Source organism: Enoplosus armatus, chromosome 18 (genome assembly GCF_043641665.1).
Source record: "Enoplosus armatus isolate fEnoArm2 chromosome 18, fEnoArm2.hap1, whole genome shotgun sequence".
Lineage (NCBI taxonomy): Eukaryota > Metazoa > Chordata > Actinopteri > Centrarchiformes > Enoplosidae > Enoplosus > Enoplosus armatus.
Window position 1 is genome coordinate 14841897 of NC_092197.1, and position 17209 is coordinate 14859105.

At 39.5% G+C, this 17209-nt stretch overlaps 2 protein-coding genes across 4 annotated transcripts in view; one reads left to right on the forward strand and one right to left on the reverse strand.

The window, feature by feature from the left end:
• Window positions 1–1860: 1860 nt before the first annotated feature.
• Window positions 1861–4173, reverse strand: sigmar1 (sigma non-opioid intracellular receptor 1). Its single transcript, XM_070925023.1, has 5 exons — window positions 4029–4173; window positions 3854–3905; window positions 3394–3542; window positions 2864–2956; window positions 1861–2724 (listed from the first exon to the last, which is right to left on the reverse strand). Exons 1-5 carry the CDS (start codon window positions 4171–4173, stop codon window positions 2495–2497), a joined length of 669 nt encoding a protein of 222 aa, XP_070781124.1. The 3' UTR covers window positions 1861–2494.
• Window positions 4174–4653: 480 nt separating this feature from the next.
• The window catches only part of galt (galactose-1-phosphate uridylyltransferase), a 29184-nt gene continuing 16628 nt past the window's right edge, over window positions 4654–17209 (forward strand). Inside the window, exons 1-6 of one of the 3 annotated variants that reach the window (XM_070924960.1) lie at window positions 4654–4757; window positions 5697–5866; window positions 6132–6207; window positions 6525–6573; window positions 11550–11679; window positions 12748–12804. In XM_070924960.1, coding sequence (XP_070781061.1) covers window positions 4721–4757; window positions 5697–5866; window positions 6132–6207; window positions 6525–6573; window positions 11550–11679; window positions 12748–12804 — 519 coding nt within the window. In that variant the 5' untranslated portion in view covers window positions 4654–4720. Of the gene's footprint in view, window positions 4773–5690; window positions 5867–6131; window positions 6208–6524; window positions 6574–11549; window positions 11680–12747; window positions 12805–17209 lie in introns of those variants that run through there. The other 2 variants (XM_070924959.1, XM_070924961.1) reach the window with 2 other exon arrangements.

Consider the following 17209-nt stretch of genomic DNA (forward strand, 5'->3'; position numbering starts at 1 on the left):
ACACATACACAGATGGATGGATAGACAGGGAGAAAGGAACACACACACATGCAATGCCATGTAGAATTTACATCCCACAGAGATTGCACATACAAATAAAACCTGGCACACAAACACTTTCGTAGAGGGCACACACACACACACACACAGAAACACACACAGAAAATACATACTTCCATCATCATCTAGACCTCTCTCATGGATATGATGACAACAAATCAGGTTGTCTGCATCCTCTTGACATTTACAGACGGAGATGAGGACTGATGTGTTTATCTTCTATTCTGCCGCCCTGTTATATTGAATAACGCCGCCTGTTCACGCAGCATCCCTCCACCTACCCACAATCCCTAACATCTCTATTTTTATTAACTCTCAGGAGTATTTAAGGTCAGTTTTGTGATTTCACTCTCAGCTTGTGTTTACCACCTTAGATTACCCCTGATGTGTATTTTTGCAGGACAAAGGCATCTGTGATTGATTACAAACTGGGATTATAAGTCACTGAAATGCAATATGTACTATGATTATGGGCTTCTGTGATGGATGAGGTAGACCTGAATCCAGCATCATTTACAGCACTATTGTTACACAGCCGTTGACCTCTATAAGCCAGTGGTGACTTTAATAACAGCTCAGTACAGGTGAGTTCTTTGAGACTGATCTTGATTTGATGTGTATATAGTAATAAGTAATAAACCAGGCTTGTATAATTTTCCTTCAAAAACATTTATTTCTTCTGGCACTGTCAGTTTTCATCTTTACCCTACAGTAAATTGCACATCCGCTCAACAGCATTTAAGGTTCAGTGATACGTGTTTGTGTTTTGCCATCCATCTGAGACCACACTGCTACTGATGCTGCTGTATATGAACCAAATAACTCCAGTTTTGGGTAGTTATACAGTATAATTTCACTCCCACAGAAACAACTCCAGGTGAAATACACAAACATTTCTAAAAGGCTTTGATTTTCTGCCATTTCTGCTCAGTATTGTATGACAACGAAGAGGACGAGGCCTGTGGATACGGTTTTGTTTTTGCCCTGTTGGGCTAGTGCAAAGTTCCAGACAATGAACGGAGGCTGAGGACACTGTAGACAGGTACTCTCACCTTGTCAGAGCACACTATTATTCAAGTTTATCTCTACAGTTACATTTTCATTAAAGGCTCATAAAACTCTCTGAAATATTTCAGATGCAGTTTTTAAATGAAGTCACCTTTTACAAATCCATCCCATTAAATGAGTGAATGAAATGTGTATAATTACGGTATAACACAGCAGAGGCTTAAAGTACAGAACAGCTGTGGGGTTATTTGGAATTGCACAAACTGCACAGCACCATACAGTATGTACGGTATGTGGGGTGTAAACTTGAAAATTGAAATCTGTTGCTGGACAGTAGCTCTGAAGTAGTCAAGCTCACACACCACGACAGAGGAACTACAATATACAAATATTAAAACACTGCTGGTATGGATCTGACTATGAGTCATACTCGGCCAAAAATGGGAAATTGCACACACATCATCCAGGCAGTTTTCTTCAACATTTCCCCACAGGTTTTCCACATTTTCAAAAAAATATATTCTATAAACATATCACCGATGGTGAATGAGGAAATAGATCCAAATGTCATGAGAGGCTTGATCTTTGGAGCAAACATCATGCTCCTCGACCATGATTGGTTTAAGAAGTTAGATCTTCATAAAGACCCTCATTTACTGAGAATCCACATGCATATAAATATTAAATGGCTATTTACTAAGAAAATAGTCTTTGCATTATATATTCTTTATTTGTTTTAAGCCAAATCAAGCATTGCATATTTGTTTTAAAAGTAATTCCTTGGTCCCCGAATTTGACACTCAACAAGTTTTTAATATCAGAGCTTCTGCATTTCATAATCAATACTTATTTTTAAAAGTGGTTGATTACTAAAAGAGTCAATACTCAAAAAGCCTGGTTACAAAGATTGCCTTATTATTTCCAGGAGAATCTCAGATTTGGCAAGAGTAGAAACTACTTGTGAAAGAGGTCTTTGGGGCTCAATTCTTTAAGCCAGATCCTAATAAAATCTGGATGACATGTTTTTTTTTAATGGGTACTGAAGACCTCACTGACTATGTAGGAAGTTTCTCTCAGAGGAATACTTATTGTGTAGAGTAAGATGCTGAGTATCACTGGACTTTGGTGAGTGGTACAGCCTTTAAGTCAGTGGTAAGTGTTGCACTGTTGTTGTAGCAGTTTTCACAGGGTAAAGGGAAAGGGACTCAAAAGACTTTCTTTTGTACAGAAGAAACCTGAATGTAGATGGGATCAACTGTACTGATGCAAATCTAGATTGTCTACAACTCCAGGTAAAAATATTTGAACTTGAACTGATCTGGCACAGATTTTATCCCCCATGCTAGATGTTAGTGGTCAGGGGCAAAATGGTGCGGACGACAAGGCGAACTTTTGTTGTGTTATGTTACTGTCCCTCGAAAGTTCCTCAGAAAACTCCGGCCTCTGTAAGTAGTGTACCGGCCTCGAGCAGCAGACCCTTGGCATAGACACGTATGGTGTAGAACATTGTGAGGAAGTCCTGGGTGCTGAACAGGGTGTCTGCCAGAGCGAATCCCAGCGTGGAGGGGATGAAACCTCGGCCGTACTCCACCATCCACGTCCCGGTGCTCCACTGGACTGATGTGGCCTCGCCCACACCATGTACGATGGTGTCACCTGTGGGGAAAAAAGATTTGGAAGTAAGAAACACTACCTATTTCAGTCATTCAGATATGTTATACCATTCATTTAGGATAGACAGAAGGCCATTCATATAAAAACATAAATTGCAGATTAAAATGTGTTAAGGTATTACCAGGGTAGTATATTTCACTCTTGGTTGTCCCCTCCTTCCACTGTCTGAAGGTGCCGGATATGATGGTGTCAGAAATCTCAGCCCAGTAACGACCTGACAGAGGAAGAGAGCAGACATGGAGTCAGATTTCTATTGTTTACGTACAAACTCTTCACAAAATCCTAAGAAAAGAACACAGAGATCCAGTGTACGTCACAAGTGCCAAGAAAAACACATCCAAGTATTTATGTTTTTGAAAGTATGGGAAATAAGTACTGCATAATTAGTTAACAAATCACTTCTGTTTGTCCCTTACAAAAGGCAAGAGTGCAGACATTTATACAAAAGTATAAAGACGGCAAAAGTAAAGTCTGTGTGTGGTCCTCCGCAACATAATTCGAGTTTTCCTGGAATCAATCATAAAAGAATCGTATTTTGATGATTCTTTCAACATTCTTTCTTTAACAACTCAAATACCATCACTGTGGAAATGTGTCTTTTCCCATATAACATGGCATGACAGATGACTCTCAACCCCCTCCATTCCTCACCTGAGTGTCCTCCCGTGTCCACGGCAGTACCAAACAGCAGCAGGTACTCTGTGAGTGAGGCGTGGAGGAGACACATGGAGCCCATCCAACCTCCGGCGTTCACAAACACCCACTGCAGGTCCTCGTCTGGCAGGATGTGGCCAGGATACCTAGTTCAGGTACACTTTGTTAGCTGGTTCTACAACTAAGAAATCTACATCAGAAAGGTTGTTGAAAAATTCCTGGATTAATTCAGACTAAAACATGACTTGGTTCATTGAAACCATTGGGGAAAAATCATTAGATGCAGCCCTATCTGCAAGGCAGAGTACGTAACCAGGTTTTGTGACTTGAAACAGGCTCAGCTCTGCAGCACAACATACCATGTGGAATATAATGGTGGAGTAAGTCCATAGACTGAGTATGGGTCAATCACAGTATTGATTATTGAGTAAAGTAACTGTCATAATGTAATAGTTACCTCTTCCTGAGCTCCACCACCACTTTGGAGAAGGCCTGCTCATGGTCCTGTCCTGAGAATAGAGACATTTACAGTGTATATGCAAGGGAGGCAGGAGGACTACTTGGGCTACTTACATTGGTGTAGTTTTACTTTAAACTGCGTTTGAGTGAACTGCAGGTTGGTCTTGACTCACCTGCGTACTGTTTGGCCAATTTGGCGACGTCTTCTTTGTTGAAAACGTACTTCTTGGTGGCCATCCAGTGCCGCAGCAGCAGCACGGCCAGGACGGTGACTGTGGCGAACAAGAACAGCCTTAAACTCGTTCTGAGTACAGACATGGTTGAAACAAAAGGACAAAGACAGAGTCACAGCAGCAGCTTTGACTACACGTGTAAAGAGAGGCAAGCAGGTTGCTCTAAACACGCCATCAGCAGAGGAGCCGTTGAGTCCAACTGACAGCTTCTTCCTGGTCATGTGGGGGCGGGATGTGGCTGCTAAACCAATCAGAGGACGAATCAGGCACGTCGGAGTCGGCACATTCAGGGTTGCCAGCAGTCTGTAAAACCCCCTTTAGATTTATTTTGTTTATCTTGCATATTTATATAAAAAGTGTTATCCACAAAGATACACTTTCAGAGGTTGTGTTAAATGCGAACATGTGTTATTATTATTTGGTCGTTTTCGCCCGTATTTTTTGACTTTGAGAGCTTTGTCATCACACGTTTATTTGTCCCAAAGAGCAAATTTTTTTGTCGCTTGTCAAAAAACAGGAAGTAGGCCAAGGGGTTTTGTGGACAGGTAGCTGTTAGCTGAAGTTCGGAAGGAGTAGATGGTTCAGTCATTTGACACCGGAGAGGTGACAGTTCTCAAACAGCACCGACCGACATGAGCGTCAAAACAGAAGTCAGTTTTGATCCAAAAGGTATGGAGCTTTGTGAACTTGCTTGAGTTTAAAGCTAATTTAATTCATTCAGGATATCGGTAGCGGCAGAAGGTTTACGTCTGTGCAGAGAAGTAATTCCAAGCTCCATTTAAAAACAGGTAGTTTTAACTTTCCTTGACGGATACACTATTGAACTTCGCATGGATTCATTACACTACAGAGCACTATCGATATTGTCAGCTTACTGTTTCAATACCCTCCACCTAAGCGCATCACGCTTGCAATCAAACATTAATTAGCCTGTTACAACAGATTTATTTAATCAAAGCGATGCTTCGTGGATTCTTTACCAGCTGAATTCATTGGCAGGACCTAGCAATTCATAAAATGTCATACAATTGTATTCTGCCGTGTTGCTGGCGATAGTAGAGGGACCATTAAATTAACTTTAATTTTTCAATGGAGTTCGGTCATATTGAAGTTCCATGTAAAAAAAAATATATATATATGATATGTCAAACCAGTCAGTCTAATACAGTGACACAGTTTAATGCTGAAGCTAATTTATCTGGCCTGTCCGCCCGCAGTGACACAGCGCATACTGCTTTACAGGACACACAGCAAGCTGCGCTGTCTCGTGACTTGAGTTCCTGCTGCTTTTACTACTGCAAATTGCAGCAACAGCAAACAGTCATCACTATATAAATACATATACCATAATCAACTGTGCTTTTCGTTGTGTCGCTTATCTGTACTAACTAGAGCATTACATATTCAAATGATTTTATGCTTTCAGAAAAGGGTTGTTAACACTACAGATAAAGAGGATAAAATGGACAGTGACTTGTTGATCAAGTTGACTTCTGTTGACATACCTGATTAGATTCCACTTTTTGGCTCTCAAGAGAACCAGCACTCTCTGTAAGCATGTGTGTGTATCATTTCATTGTTTTGTCTTATGTCTCCTTAACCCCTCAGAGCACCAGCACCTACGTTATAACCCTCTGCGGGACACCTGGGTCTTGGTGTCGGCCCACCGCATGAAGAGACCCTGGGCAGGTCAGGTCGAAAAACCTCCTGAGGAACACATACCCAGATATGACCCCCACAACCCACTGTGTCCTGGGAACACACGAGCACATGGAGAGGTGAGAGGAGAGGAGAGGGTGATACGTTACATCAGCCCTTTTTTATTTTCTGGGTCTCACAACTGAGAAGATGGCAGCAAGCAGTAAACCCAAACTCCAGGCTTCAAGCATCTAGTCACAAACCTATAGATAATGTCACACATGTTTCATCCATACTTACTCTCCAGTCAAGGGCTTTCTCTTTTGTTAGTCACCACTGATGCTGTGGACATAAACCACTACACAAAAAGCATCATTTTATCTGTGTCTGTCTATTTGTCTCCAGGAAAATCCAGACTATGACAGCACTTTCGTCTTTGAAAATGACTTCCCCGCTCTTCAGCCAGATGCTCCAGATCCTGGTGAGTTCCAATGCTGTGAAAATACTATCTGTAACAAGTCATTCTGTTACATAATAGAGAATATTTAAGCCACTGGCTGAAATATCAGTGCAAAAACAGTTGATCAGCTGCTTGCAATGATGTCATTTTTGCATATTCTACTTCCATGTAGTTCTTTTGCTGTTCAGTGAAATGCAAAATATTTGCATTTATCTTCATCTCAGGCACAACATATTTTCTTTTTGAGATTTCATGGCCCAATAAATAAATCGATGTACTAGTGGCTAAAGTTACACAGCAAATTAATTGTCACAGCTTATATTTGCTGTTGTGTTCAGGTTCGGATCAACATCCATTGTTCCAGTCTAAAGCTGCCAGGGGCGTCTGGTAAGAACAAAGCTTCGTGTCACACATTCCAGGAATAATGAATGTCTGCCGTCTTACTGTGTGAAGGTTTTGGTGTTATGTGTAAGGTATGTCGTAATTATCATTTGGATTGATGCACCCCTATGTGCTATTTATTGAAACATGTCGAGGGAGTGAAGATAGAATGTAACTCTAAACTAAATCTACTTACAATTCATCAAATAGCAACGCTTATGTTTGATATCGCGCCTGGTCCTTTACCAATCAACATGTAATATGAGCGTGTGGTTGGAAGGTTAGAATTTAATCAGCGCTCCTTTCAAAAATTATGATGCATTCAAATTTATGACTAATTCAATCTGAACTGATGAGTGCAATCAGAGCAGTCATGCTGAGGCGGCTTCGCTGTCGTGATCATCGTCATCATCACAATTGGCTATTAGGTGAAGCTAATTTTGTTAATCAGCTCACTGCATGCCGCCTGTTTTCAAGACATCCTGAACGATGCAAAACAAAATCACAAACCCACACCGTACATACATGAAGATGTGTGTTTTCCTCTGGGACACCAGCAGATGGGGATGTTTTCTCACCACTCCATTTTATAGGAACAAGATGCTTGAGTATTTCAGTCCAGTGATATTTACCCAAGACCTTGTGTGTTGGTAAATAGGGGATAAGGGTGTTCCCTGTGGTCACGTCTTGCTTGTTCCTGGGAGTTTGTTTTATTCAGTCATGAAGTTTGGACCGGCTTTCTGATCTACAGGCCTGTTGGATTTATTTGCTGCCAAAGTCTGAGAAGCCTAACAGGAGCGCTAATCCTGCTCACTTACATACACAGTAATGTATTATACATTACGACATCCACAGGAAGCTGCACAAAGCTTTCACCAATACTACTTTCTTACCTTTTCTTTCTCTCGAAGCTTGACCTCACATGGCTCTTGCTGTGCCATGGATCAGTCAGTGAAGCTCCATGACCGCAAGCACATATAAGACCCACTCACATGTCATGTCATATCAAAGCTATATGGTTGTCAGTCTGTAGATGACAATTTTTTATTTGATCTTCAAAGGCACAACTGAACAATCCCGCATTTTGGGAATACTTGGAGGATTCTGCCTGACAGCGGAGTTCTACAACAACTGAATAATAGATTCACTCAAAACACTGCACTGGTTGAAAACTGAACTTGGTGTTTGAATCCTATGTGTTGGCCGATGTAGAGGCTGTCAGTTATTGCTTGCAACACACACTCACAGAGTAATGAAGCAGAGAACCAGCACTAATTGACATGCTGTGCTGTCTTTGTATTGATAAAGGTTACATTTCAGGTTTTTTTTTCTTCCTTGCAGGTTCAGTATAGATGAGTTTGTGTGGTTGTATGCATGTTTGTTCAGTACAGTTTCTGTGGTGCACACAGTCCCATGGCCATATCTAAGAGGGACTTGGAAACTGGACTAGTGCTTGTTGCCCTGCAGCAACATTCTGAGAGCCAATTAGAGGGAAAACAGAGTGGGAAATGGGATTTGGGGGATTTGGGTCATGAGAGACAAAAGGGAGATGGAGTCAGGGAAGAGGTGAGAAAATTCCTAATGACGTCTCGTATCGCCCCTTCTCATCCATACATTCCCTCTCAGCTGAATGATCCTAAAAGACTTTATTTTACAGGTCTGATAGTGTCATTATAATTTCCTAGAAAGGAACTGTCATGTAACAGTAGTTTCCTGGATATGACTTTACAATTTGGTAGAAATTATAGGAAACATTTATGTCAATAACACTTCACATTAATTGCAGTTATTTTCTAGCATAATCCAGAGAGTCTCAGCACAGGTGATCATGCAAAAATGTGTGTCTTTCTGTCTGAATTTTAATTATTGGAATGCAGCAACAATAACAATAACGTTTTCAAGAATATGTTTACTTGGGTTTAAATGGATCTCTGTCAGTCATTCCAGTGATTAAATTTAAGTTCTTTCAAGGCTATTTCTCTGGAAATCAACAACTGCCTCTAAATTGCACACAACAACTGAAGTAAATGAAAAGGTCATTCACGATGTCTGCAGCTCAGAACACGGTCTCTATTTTTCTTAATGTGTCACCAAATTGCATAGCTCTTTCCAAGAACTTTGGTTACTATGAAGTTAGTCTCTGAGACATAATTCAACCCACACTGATAAAACTAATAAAACCTGGCTCCAAAAAGGCATAGAGAGAAGGCATGCTAACTTCTGTGGAAACAATCTTATCTAGCTCTTTGGTTTTTAGCCATGCTCTGGGGATGGCAATGTCGGTCGGTTCACCACTCTGGTCCAGATTGAAATATCTCAACAGCTATTGGATGGATTGCCATACAATTTGGTACAGACATTCATGCCCTCCTCAGGATGAGTTGTAATACCTTTTGTGATGCCCTGACCTCTCAAGTGGAGCCATCATCAGAGTCAAAAACTTGTAACATGTCCAAAACTTTGGTTTGTGACCACAATACCTAACTAATGACATTCCTATCCACCTCAACTGCATTTTGTATTATCATGTTAGCCTGCTAATGACTACGATGGTGAACATGGTAAACATTATGCCTGCTTAGCATCAGCATGTTAGTATTGTCATAGTGAGCATGTTGGGTTTATGTAACATTGCTTTATACAGTTTTAGTACTTGTTGGAGGTCTACACACACACACACACACACACACACACACACACACACACACACACAGACACACAAACTGGAGTGCTGGCAGCTCCTATAATACTCATGAACAATTCATAAATACGACCATTCGGTTTTGCTCAGAGCATAAACACCAAAGTCATGTTCAATTATTGATCATTTACTAGCTGCTCGGGCCCAAAGAAGAGCCTGTCTGTCGATAGAAATTTCATTTTTCTGACTCTGACAGTCGAGCTGGGATCCCCTGGGTACCATAGGTTAGGCTGAGAGCAAACATACACATGGTGTTCTCTTCAACACACACACACACACACACACACACACACACACACTTCTGAACTCCTTATAAAGTGGTTAAAACATAATTGCACCCTGAAGCCATGTTTTTTAGTTGAATTCAACATAAAATGTTCAGATATCATGGTGGATATGAGTAAAGCTCTGTCCAAATAAACCGGATGCTCTGGCTTTGAATTTGACTCCGGACATGTGTCACATGTTCTCAAATCAATCAGTCAATCCCAGTCATGCCTGTCACTTATCATCTTTTCAATTCATGTGGAAAAACATCAGATATCAGTTTTTTTTGTCCGTTAAATCACCCTTTGGGATTGTAAAGTACTGTATTATATACAGTACTTTAGAATACGTATTATGAATTTTGTATTATATTGTTGTCAAATCTCCTAGATGTGACTCAGGTCCCTTCAGAGAGGTTTGACCTAAGGTTTGGACTAACAAGGATTAACTTTTAAATTGAATCAAATGTTGTTTACCTGTTTGATTTCACCAAACCTTAAAGCTACGTTAATAATATTTAGCTGAGTTTAACTTTTGAAATGGCTTCAGTTTTGAGAGGGAATGAGAAAATAAGAGAGTTCCCTCAACATGAAGTGTACAGGTTCAGCCCTGTGGGGAACTGAACAAACAAACACCTTCACTTTATTTTTCATCCAGCGGGATTCTCTGCTCTCCTCCTTTGAAGCGTTACAGGCTTTTGACTGTTGTTCTCTCTGTTCACAGTGCTGTATCAATGTAACTTAAACTGTTTTCCCTTAATTTTGTGTTTCCACTAACAATTTGTCCTTCACCTCTCATAACAGGAAACAGTAAAGGCAGTAATATAATTGAAGTATTTGTATTTGTTTACTTGTAGCTGCTTTTTTAACTTGTAAAAAGAGTTTGGGTTGGATTTTAAGCTCATAGATATAATACATTTGGTCACATTTGTTGTGTGATTGTATTTCAGAGCAAAACATTCATCTGAATCTGCAAGTTGTCAAGCTCGCTATTTATGAATTGCAACAATTTTCCATTGATCTGAAGCGCGCCGTCAACAAGAAGATGTGTAGGTCTTGTCTCTGGGAAGTGCAGAGCAGTAATTTCACAATATTCAGCACTACAAACAATCTTACAGATGATCACTTTTACATTTATTAACCAGGCCAGGCCCAAAGACAGTAGATCAAGGCTCTTAGTTTAATGTATTTCATGGAAAACCCAGGCAAGAACACAGCAGCACATGCATCACTTATTAATCCCAACCAGGACAACAACAACAGAACATCATAATAAATAATAGACACTAAAAGGAAAAAAGGGAGGAAGACAGAACAAAGACAGAATGAGAGGTGAAGAATGAACTATGAATAGATTTTTTTTCTTCCCTGGTTTTTACACCTAGGATTGGTGCAAGACTAAAATGTGAGAGATGTAGATGCACACTCACTTAGGTGCTACTGTCAAGGTGCCCATTAGCAAAACATCGAACCCACAGCTTCATCAAAGTGTTTAATTTAAAAAAAATGACAGCAATTGTGATTTTTTTTCTTTCTTCTTTTGTTGCTCTTGCGCTGACAGAGACAGTAGAGAGACACTTAAAGAGGAAGGAACGGCAATGTCGATCTCTTTCGGACTGAAATATCTCAACAACTATCGGATGGATTGCCGTGTGATGTGGTGCAGATGAATCGTGAAAGCTTTGAATTGATTCCCTGACTTTTCAGTCCTACATTTTGTTACAGGGCAAGTTTTATTAATCCACTGTTGCTGTCCGGTGTCAGACATATTCTTTACCAAAAGATTGCTAAATACCCTGCTTCTGTTTCAATACTTAGCGTGGTGCTTTTGAACTTGCAAGACGGAGATATTTCAGCTCAGCTCTGAGCTCAACAGATTTTGACCAATAGATGGGAATTGTTTTATTCACTGTGTATCTTAAATGTTGTGATATCGATGTATTGTATTACTACACGCCTGCTATCTAACATCTCCCCTGCCATCCTCTCTGTGTCTGTCTTCATCTCTTTTTCAGTAAGGTCGTGTGTTTCCATCCCTGGTCTGACGTCACCCTCCCCCTCATGAAAAAACAAGAGGTTGTCGAGGTGATTGACAAGTGGGCGGGGCTTGTTGAGGAACTAGGCGCCACGTACCCCTGGGTTCAGGTATGGGATGCGCACACACACACACACACGTACATACTCTTTCCTATTTACACTCACACATTATTGATGTAATTTGTCCTAGGGCTTTATACCTGTAAAACTGGGTAACAGGTAAACTTTTTTCATCCCCCAGCTCCAGCACCACTGATATTCTCATTTTCTGCTCTTTCAATCTTTCATTTTAATTAGTCTTGTATTGGATTGGATAAAACTTTAATGATGCCTCTGGGCAGATTCGCAAATTCAAACAGCAGCAGCAGAGAGAGAAGTATATGGATAAGATAAGATGTCAAAGTTTATACAACTAGCAATTCAATTCTTCCTAAATCACATGCTGAGAATATTACAGCAAATAAAGACACTGCATTTTTGTTGGTAGATTTAGAGGTTAGAAGCTGATGTACGTCTGATATTATTAGGCACACAGAATGATGTTTTGTTTGTTCAGTTTGTTCGAATGGCACCTAATACTACAGTACCCATGACCCCCATAAGCCGTTAATGTGGAAAAGACACAAGCTAGAGCTGTAAAATCATGCTGAATTGATCTAAATGTCCATCTGGTTGCTCACCCAAAATGCTCTTTAGGACTTCTGTCCAATGGGTTTTGTGTACACCGTCTTCATTTTTACGTGTCCATATCAACATGCTCAAATGGCCAATCATGAATCATTAGCTGTAGGATAAATTCATTTTAAATACATTTTTTGCCTCTGAACCCTGACCTTCCAATATGTTCCAGCCCATGTCTCTAGTCTCCACAGAAATTCGACCTGTGTGTACATTGAGTATTGATAGTCTTACAATATATTTAAAGACCAACCCAGTATGAAAAAAAACCCTAGGAATACCTTAAATTCTGCAATCCTGAACCGTTCCCACTCTGTTACCCTGGATGGTGATATATGTTGGTGGCTCATGGTATTGTTTCCTGCATCACTGTGAATCAAAAGTCCTTCCTGAGGTCCGTCTGTTTATCTTTGTAGTCGTGTAGATTTACTTTGTCTTAGTTTCGTTGCTCCACACATGAGCAAAAAGGAAAACTAAACTTTTATTTTCTGTTTTTAGATATTTGAGAATAAAGGAGCTATGATGGGTTGTTCGAATCCACATCCTCACTGTCAGGTAGGAAATGCACACATACATACACACACAAGGTATTCATTCGACTTATACGTATGACATTGAGCGATTTCAACTATGCAAATACATTGAATGTCCTCGATGTGAGAACATGAAGTTCATAAATGAACACACTTAGCCACTTCTTTTAATACAACTACTTTCAAGGTGCAGCATTAACGTGAAATAACAAATGCTTTTATCACATAGGCACAATACAAGTCTCAGCATAGAAGCTGTTAATTGACTCTGATTTAGAAATCACCAATGAGTTTGTGCCTTTGTCACATTTTCTGTAAGTGCAAATTTGTGTTTTTTTTTCCAATGCATAATCACATCTATATTACTGTTTGGGCGTTTTCTTGTCTCTTCATGTTAGCCCATTCAGTTAGATCATTCAGGCAAGACTAACAACTCAGAGAGACGGAGAGAGGCATTTCCTGTCAAACTGTCACTTCACAGTGTGATGTTTAGAACGAGCACAATCAGGAGGGAGAATATATGTTGAATTTTAAACACCACTATTATTGTCGGTATGGTCAAAATAACATGTCAGCTATCCAAGCGAGAAAACAAATACAGCTGCCTTAAACCTAAAATGAAAAGACCACAACCAATGGGAAATCCTACACAAAGAAAGACAGGCCCATCAGAAAGAAAAGCCTTGTTTTCAGAGTAATACACAAGTTGCTGGAGAAAGAGACAGTAGGGAAACATGGCTAATGTATTTATCTGTACATTTTATGGCTTCATTTACTCTCCCAGCGAGGATTTTTGTCTTCACCCTGCCCCATATATATGAGATGGCTTTCTGATTGGTCAGGGAAGCTGTTCTGAGTGGAACCAACTGTATTTGCAAATGCAATGCAAATATTACTGACTGAAGCGATCAGTAGACCCATTTGAATGTAGATAAAGACAGAAGAAATATGGTAAACAGATGCAAAGCACTCCAGGAATAGGTGGACATGAGGGGAAAAAAACAAAAAAACTTGCCTACTAACATCTCTAATTAACAAGTTCTCTCCGTTCCAAAACTATTCCTTTCAAGAATAGGGTCTTAATTATTCACTGCTGTCCACAAATACCCAGCTGTTGCGCCACCTTGTCTTTCATATTGTGTGTGTGTGCAAATGAGACTAAACTATTGTAAGGATACATAGAAAATGATGCTCATATGAATATCATATATATATATATACATACATATATACAGTACTCCTCCTCTCTGGTTGTTCAAATCCTCAAGCTTTTGGAGTAAAATAGATTTTTGACTCAGAACAGGTGGAAACACAGGTCTGTCTGGATCTGTGCTGTGATGTTTTCTAAGGCTGTAATGTAGAAATCAACAGCAGATGGCAGTATGTGACCTCAGAATGACATGGTTTTAACACACTGTATCATAGATGTTCCATGACTGATGTGTTGTCCCGTTGATGGGTGTTATGTCTTTGTTACTTCAGGCAGTTGCTTAAAAAAGTGGAGGAGGATACACCCACTGTAAAGGGAGAAACTTTCTGAATACCAGTAAGATGCTTTAAAACCCATATAACGCATATATGCGAGTGTCAAGTGTTATTTATACTTGTATAACTGTTACCAGATCAAAAAGAGATGTGTTTTGTTTTCATGTGGTCCAGTATAAAAGAAATCAAAATGAAACCTGAATCCAGGCTTTGATGGAGCTGTTTAAAAGTTTTATCAGCTTTGTTTCTTTTTTTCTTTTTCTGGCAGTCCAGATTTTCCTTTTCTGAAGACATCAAAGTCCAAGAAAAGAGTAATGTGTGTGTGTGTGTGTGTGTGTGTGTGTGTGTGTGTGTGCGTGTGTGTGTGTATATGTGTGTGTGTACAGCCAGACAACCCCTCCAGGCCAAAACGTAAGAAGCAAAGATCTGAAACTTTGAAGAATAACGAACAGAAAATGTTAATCATGTTCTGGAGGCAGCGTTGCTTCTGATAACTTTGGTCTCACAGGAACAGAGCTGTATGTATTTTTATGTAAGTGGAGGAAGGAAAACTTATGCCTCTGGAATAGTAATATCCTTTTTTATGTAAGTAGCCCAAACTATATACAATATTAATTATGTGAAGGACTCAGAATGTGTTTGGAAACATGTGCCTCTCAGGAGCAGACGGTTATTGAGTTCACGTTTACACCTTAAGTGTTTATTCCACTCTTGGAAGAGCAACACTTGGACGCTGAAGTCATAATAGCTGTTAAGAGTGATACCTGTTATTTTCACAAGTTCTGTCCTGTGGGAATAGAGTATATACTTTATTTTTCTCTTGTGTATTATCTTTACTTTTCTTTGAGAATGAACAGTCTGCTGCTGGATAGATGACAGATCTGTGTATACAAGAACACAGGTGTGCAAATAGACCCACAGCTACAGATGTTGGCAGGCGTGCAGATGTATCCACACACACACACACTATTACACATGCCTGGAAGCATGCAGATGTACAATATTTACACATATAGTTCACACATTAACCCATGATTGTCTCTTCCTGTCTTTCAAGGATCATGATCATAAACATGATCATTAATATTAGCATTATGCTAATTACGCTGGTTTCTGCTCTCATTGCAGTACAGCATCTTGCCATGGCCTAGGGCAAAAGTGCCAACAAACGTTAATAATTTCAAGCTTTTTTTCAAAGATTATTTCATTGCATTTGCTTTATTATTTGCATATTAAGTATAATTCATTAATCTAAACCCAGGATGATATAGCTATGTGAGGCAAGGCCAGCAGGACACTAATAAACTGCCTCAAAATTTAAAAAATGATGAAGCTCCTGATCATCAAGAGGACCCTTTTTACATATCCCCACATGAAATTAATGCAGCTTTTCCCCCTGTTGCAAGGAAGGAAAAACAGTGATAGTGTGATTCTTGCACTGCATTCTGGGTGAAAAAAGTGGAGGAGTGTTTAATCAGAAAACAATTTGCCATGCAGCCTGAAGCAGCGCTGCTTAAAGCAGCAGAGAATACCTCTGATTATTACGCTGTTCATGCGATGGAATATTCTAATTGGAAATACTCCTGGTGACACAAATATGTTACTTTGAGTAAAACGCTACTGTAATAGGCTTAAAAGCTCTCTAAAAACTAAGACAAAAGGGCAAAAACAACCTCTGGAGAATACTGAAAAGAAACCAAACTAGTGGCCACAAGAATAAACACACACAAACAGCTTTGCTCCCCAGTGCAGCGATAACTAATCAATATTCTGGTCTCATTCATCAGAGCATGAATATATACTGCACAATTTTACACGAGTTTTGCATTTCTGCATATACTTGTATCCATTAGTTTGGATGCTAATTATAACAAACCCATATGTAAATACCTCCTATTGAAAACCCTAGTAACTGTTCTCTCAGGTAGTGATTTATCATGCAGCAGTGAGTCAGTAGTTACACGTTCGTAAAAGCAGGCAAAGAGTGCCAAATGACTGGCATTAAAATACCGTGAAGTGCAAACATAAATTATCCGAATGTCTGTCGGGACGTTCCCTGTTATCCATAAAAAGCTCTCTGAAATGCAGAAGAAGTACATTATGAAGCTAATTCTGCAGCCTAAAAGTGTTTTCTTAAAAGCGTGATTGAAAAAGAACCGTAGGGCTGTTTGTGGAGGTGAGTAACGCAGATGAATGTTTTCCGCAAATGAAATGACCTTAAGTATCTCATCTGTTTCAAGAGTGTCAAATTGCCTGTTTTCTTCGGGGATGCTCACTTTTTCAATCACAGTTAATACCAACGTCTCATTCAGAGTGAATGCTGTCTGCCTGTTGGTGGCTGATGAGAGGAACGTTTCAACAGTGTCTTTGTCTCAGTCAAAACAGCTGCTTTAAACTTGCGATGTTAGGAAGCTAATTTTGTCAGTGAGTGTGTGTCTCTGTCTCTATGGGCACATGGATCATTGCTCTGACATTTACACTTTGTTAACCATAACTGACTCAGCTGTTGTGTTTGTTAACTAAAATGTTTCACACCAGTTGCGACAGCTATGATTTAGATGCACACCGGTATTTGTATTTGTAGTGGAATGTATTTGTTCCTCTCGTTGTAAGTGAAGTCAATACCTTGTATACCATGTATTTTACATCATATCTGGTGCAATGTAAATCCCCCACAATCAACTTCCGGTTAACATGTAGCTTTGTAAAGGACAATAAAAGATCATGCCAGTGTTTTTTTTTTTTGCTTATTTTAGTGTATTTACAACAAACTATGTATTCTTAAAATCACTTCTCACTATTTACAAATTTTACAATTTTCTTTTGTATTACTTGAATTTGTAATTTCGTTACTCAACATCACATCTGCTCTTAATTTTACTTACTTACTACATTAGAATTGCATGGAATACACATTTTTAATCAATCCACAACTGCATTAT

Coding starts and splice junctions, on each gene's coding strand:
- sigmar1 (XM_070925023.1), bottom strand. CDS start 4,173: ATGTCTGTACTCAGAACGAGTTTAAGGCTGTTCTTGTTCGCCACAGTC. Junction 2,957..3,393: donor GGACACGGGAGGACACTCAG/GTGAGGAATGGA, acceptor TTCCTCTGTCAG/GTCGTTACTGGGCTGAGATT. Junction 2,725..2,863: donor GAGTGAAATATACTACCCTG/GTAATACCTTAA, acceptor TTTTCCCCACAG/GTGACACCATCGTACATGGT.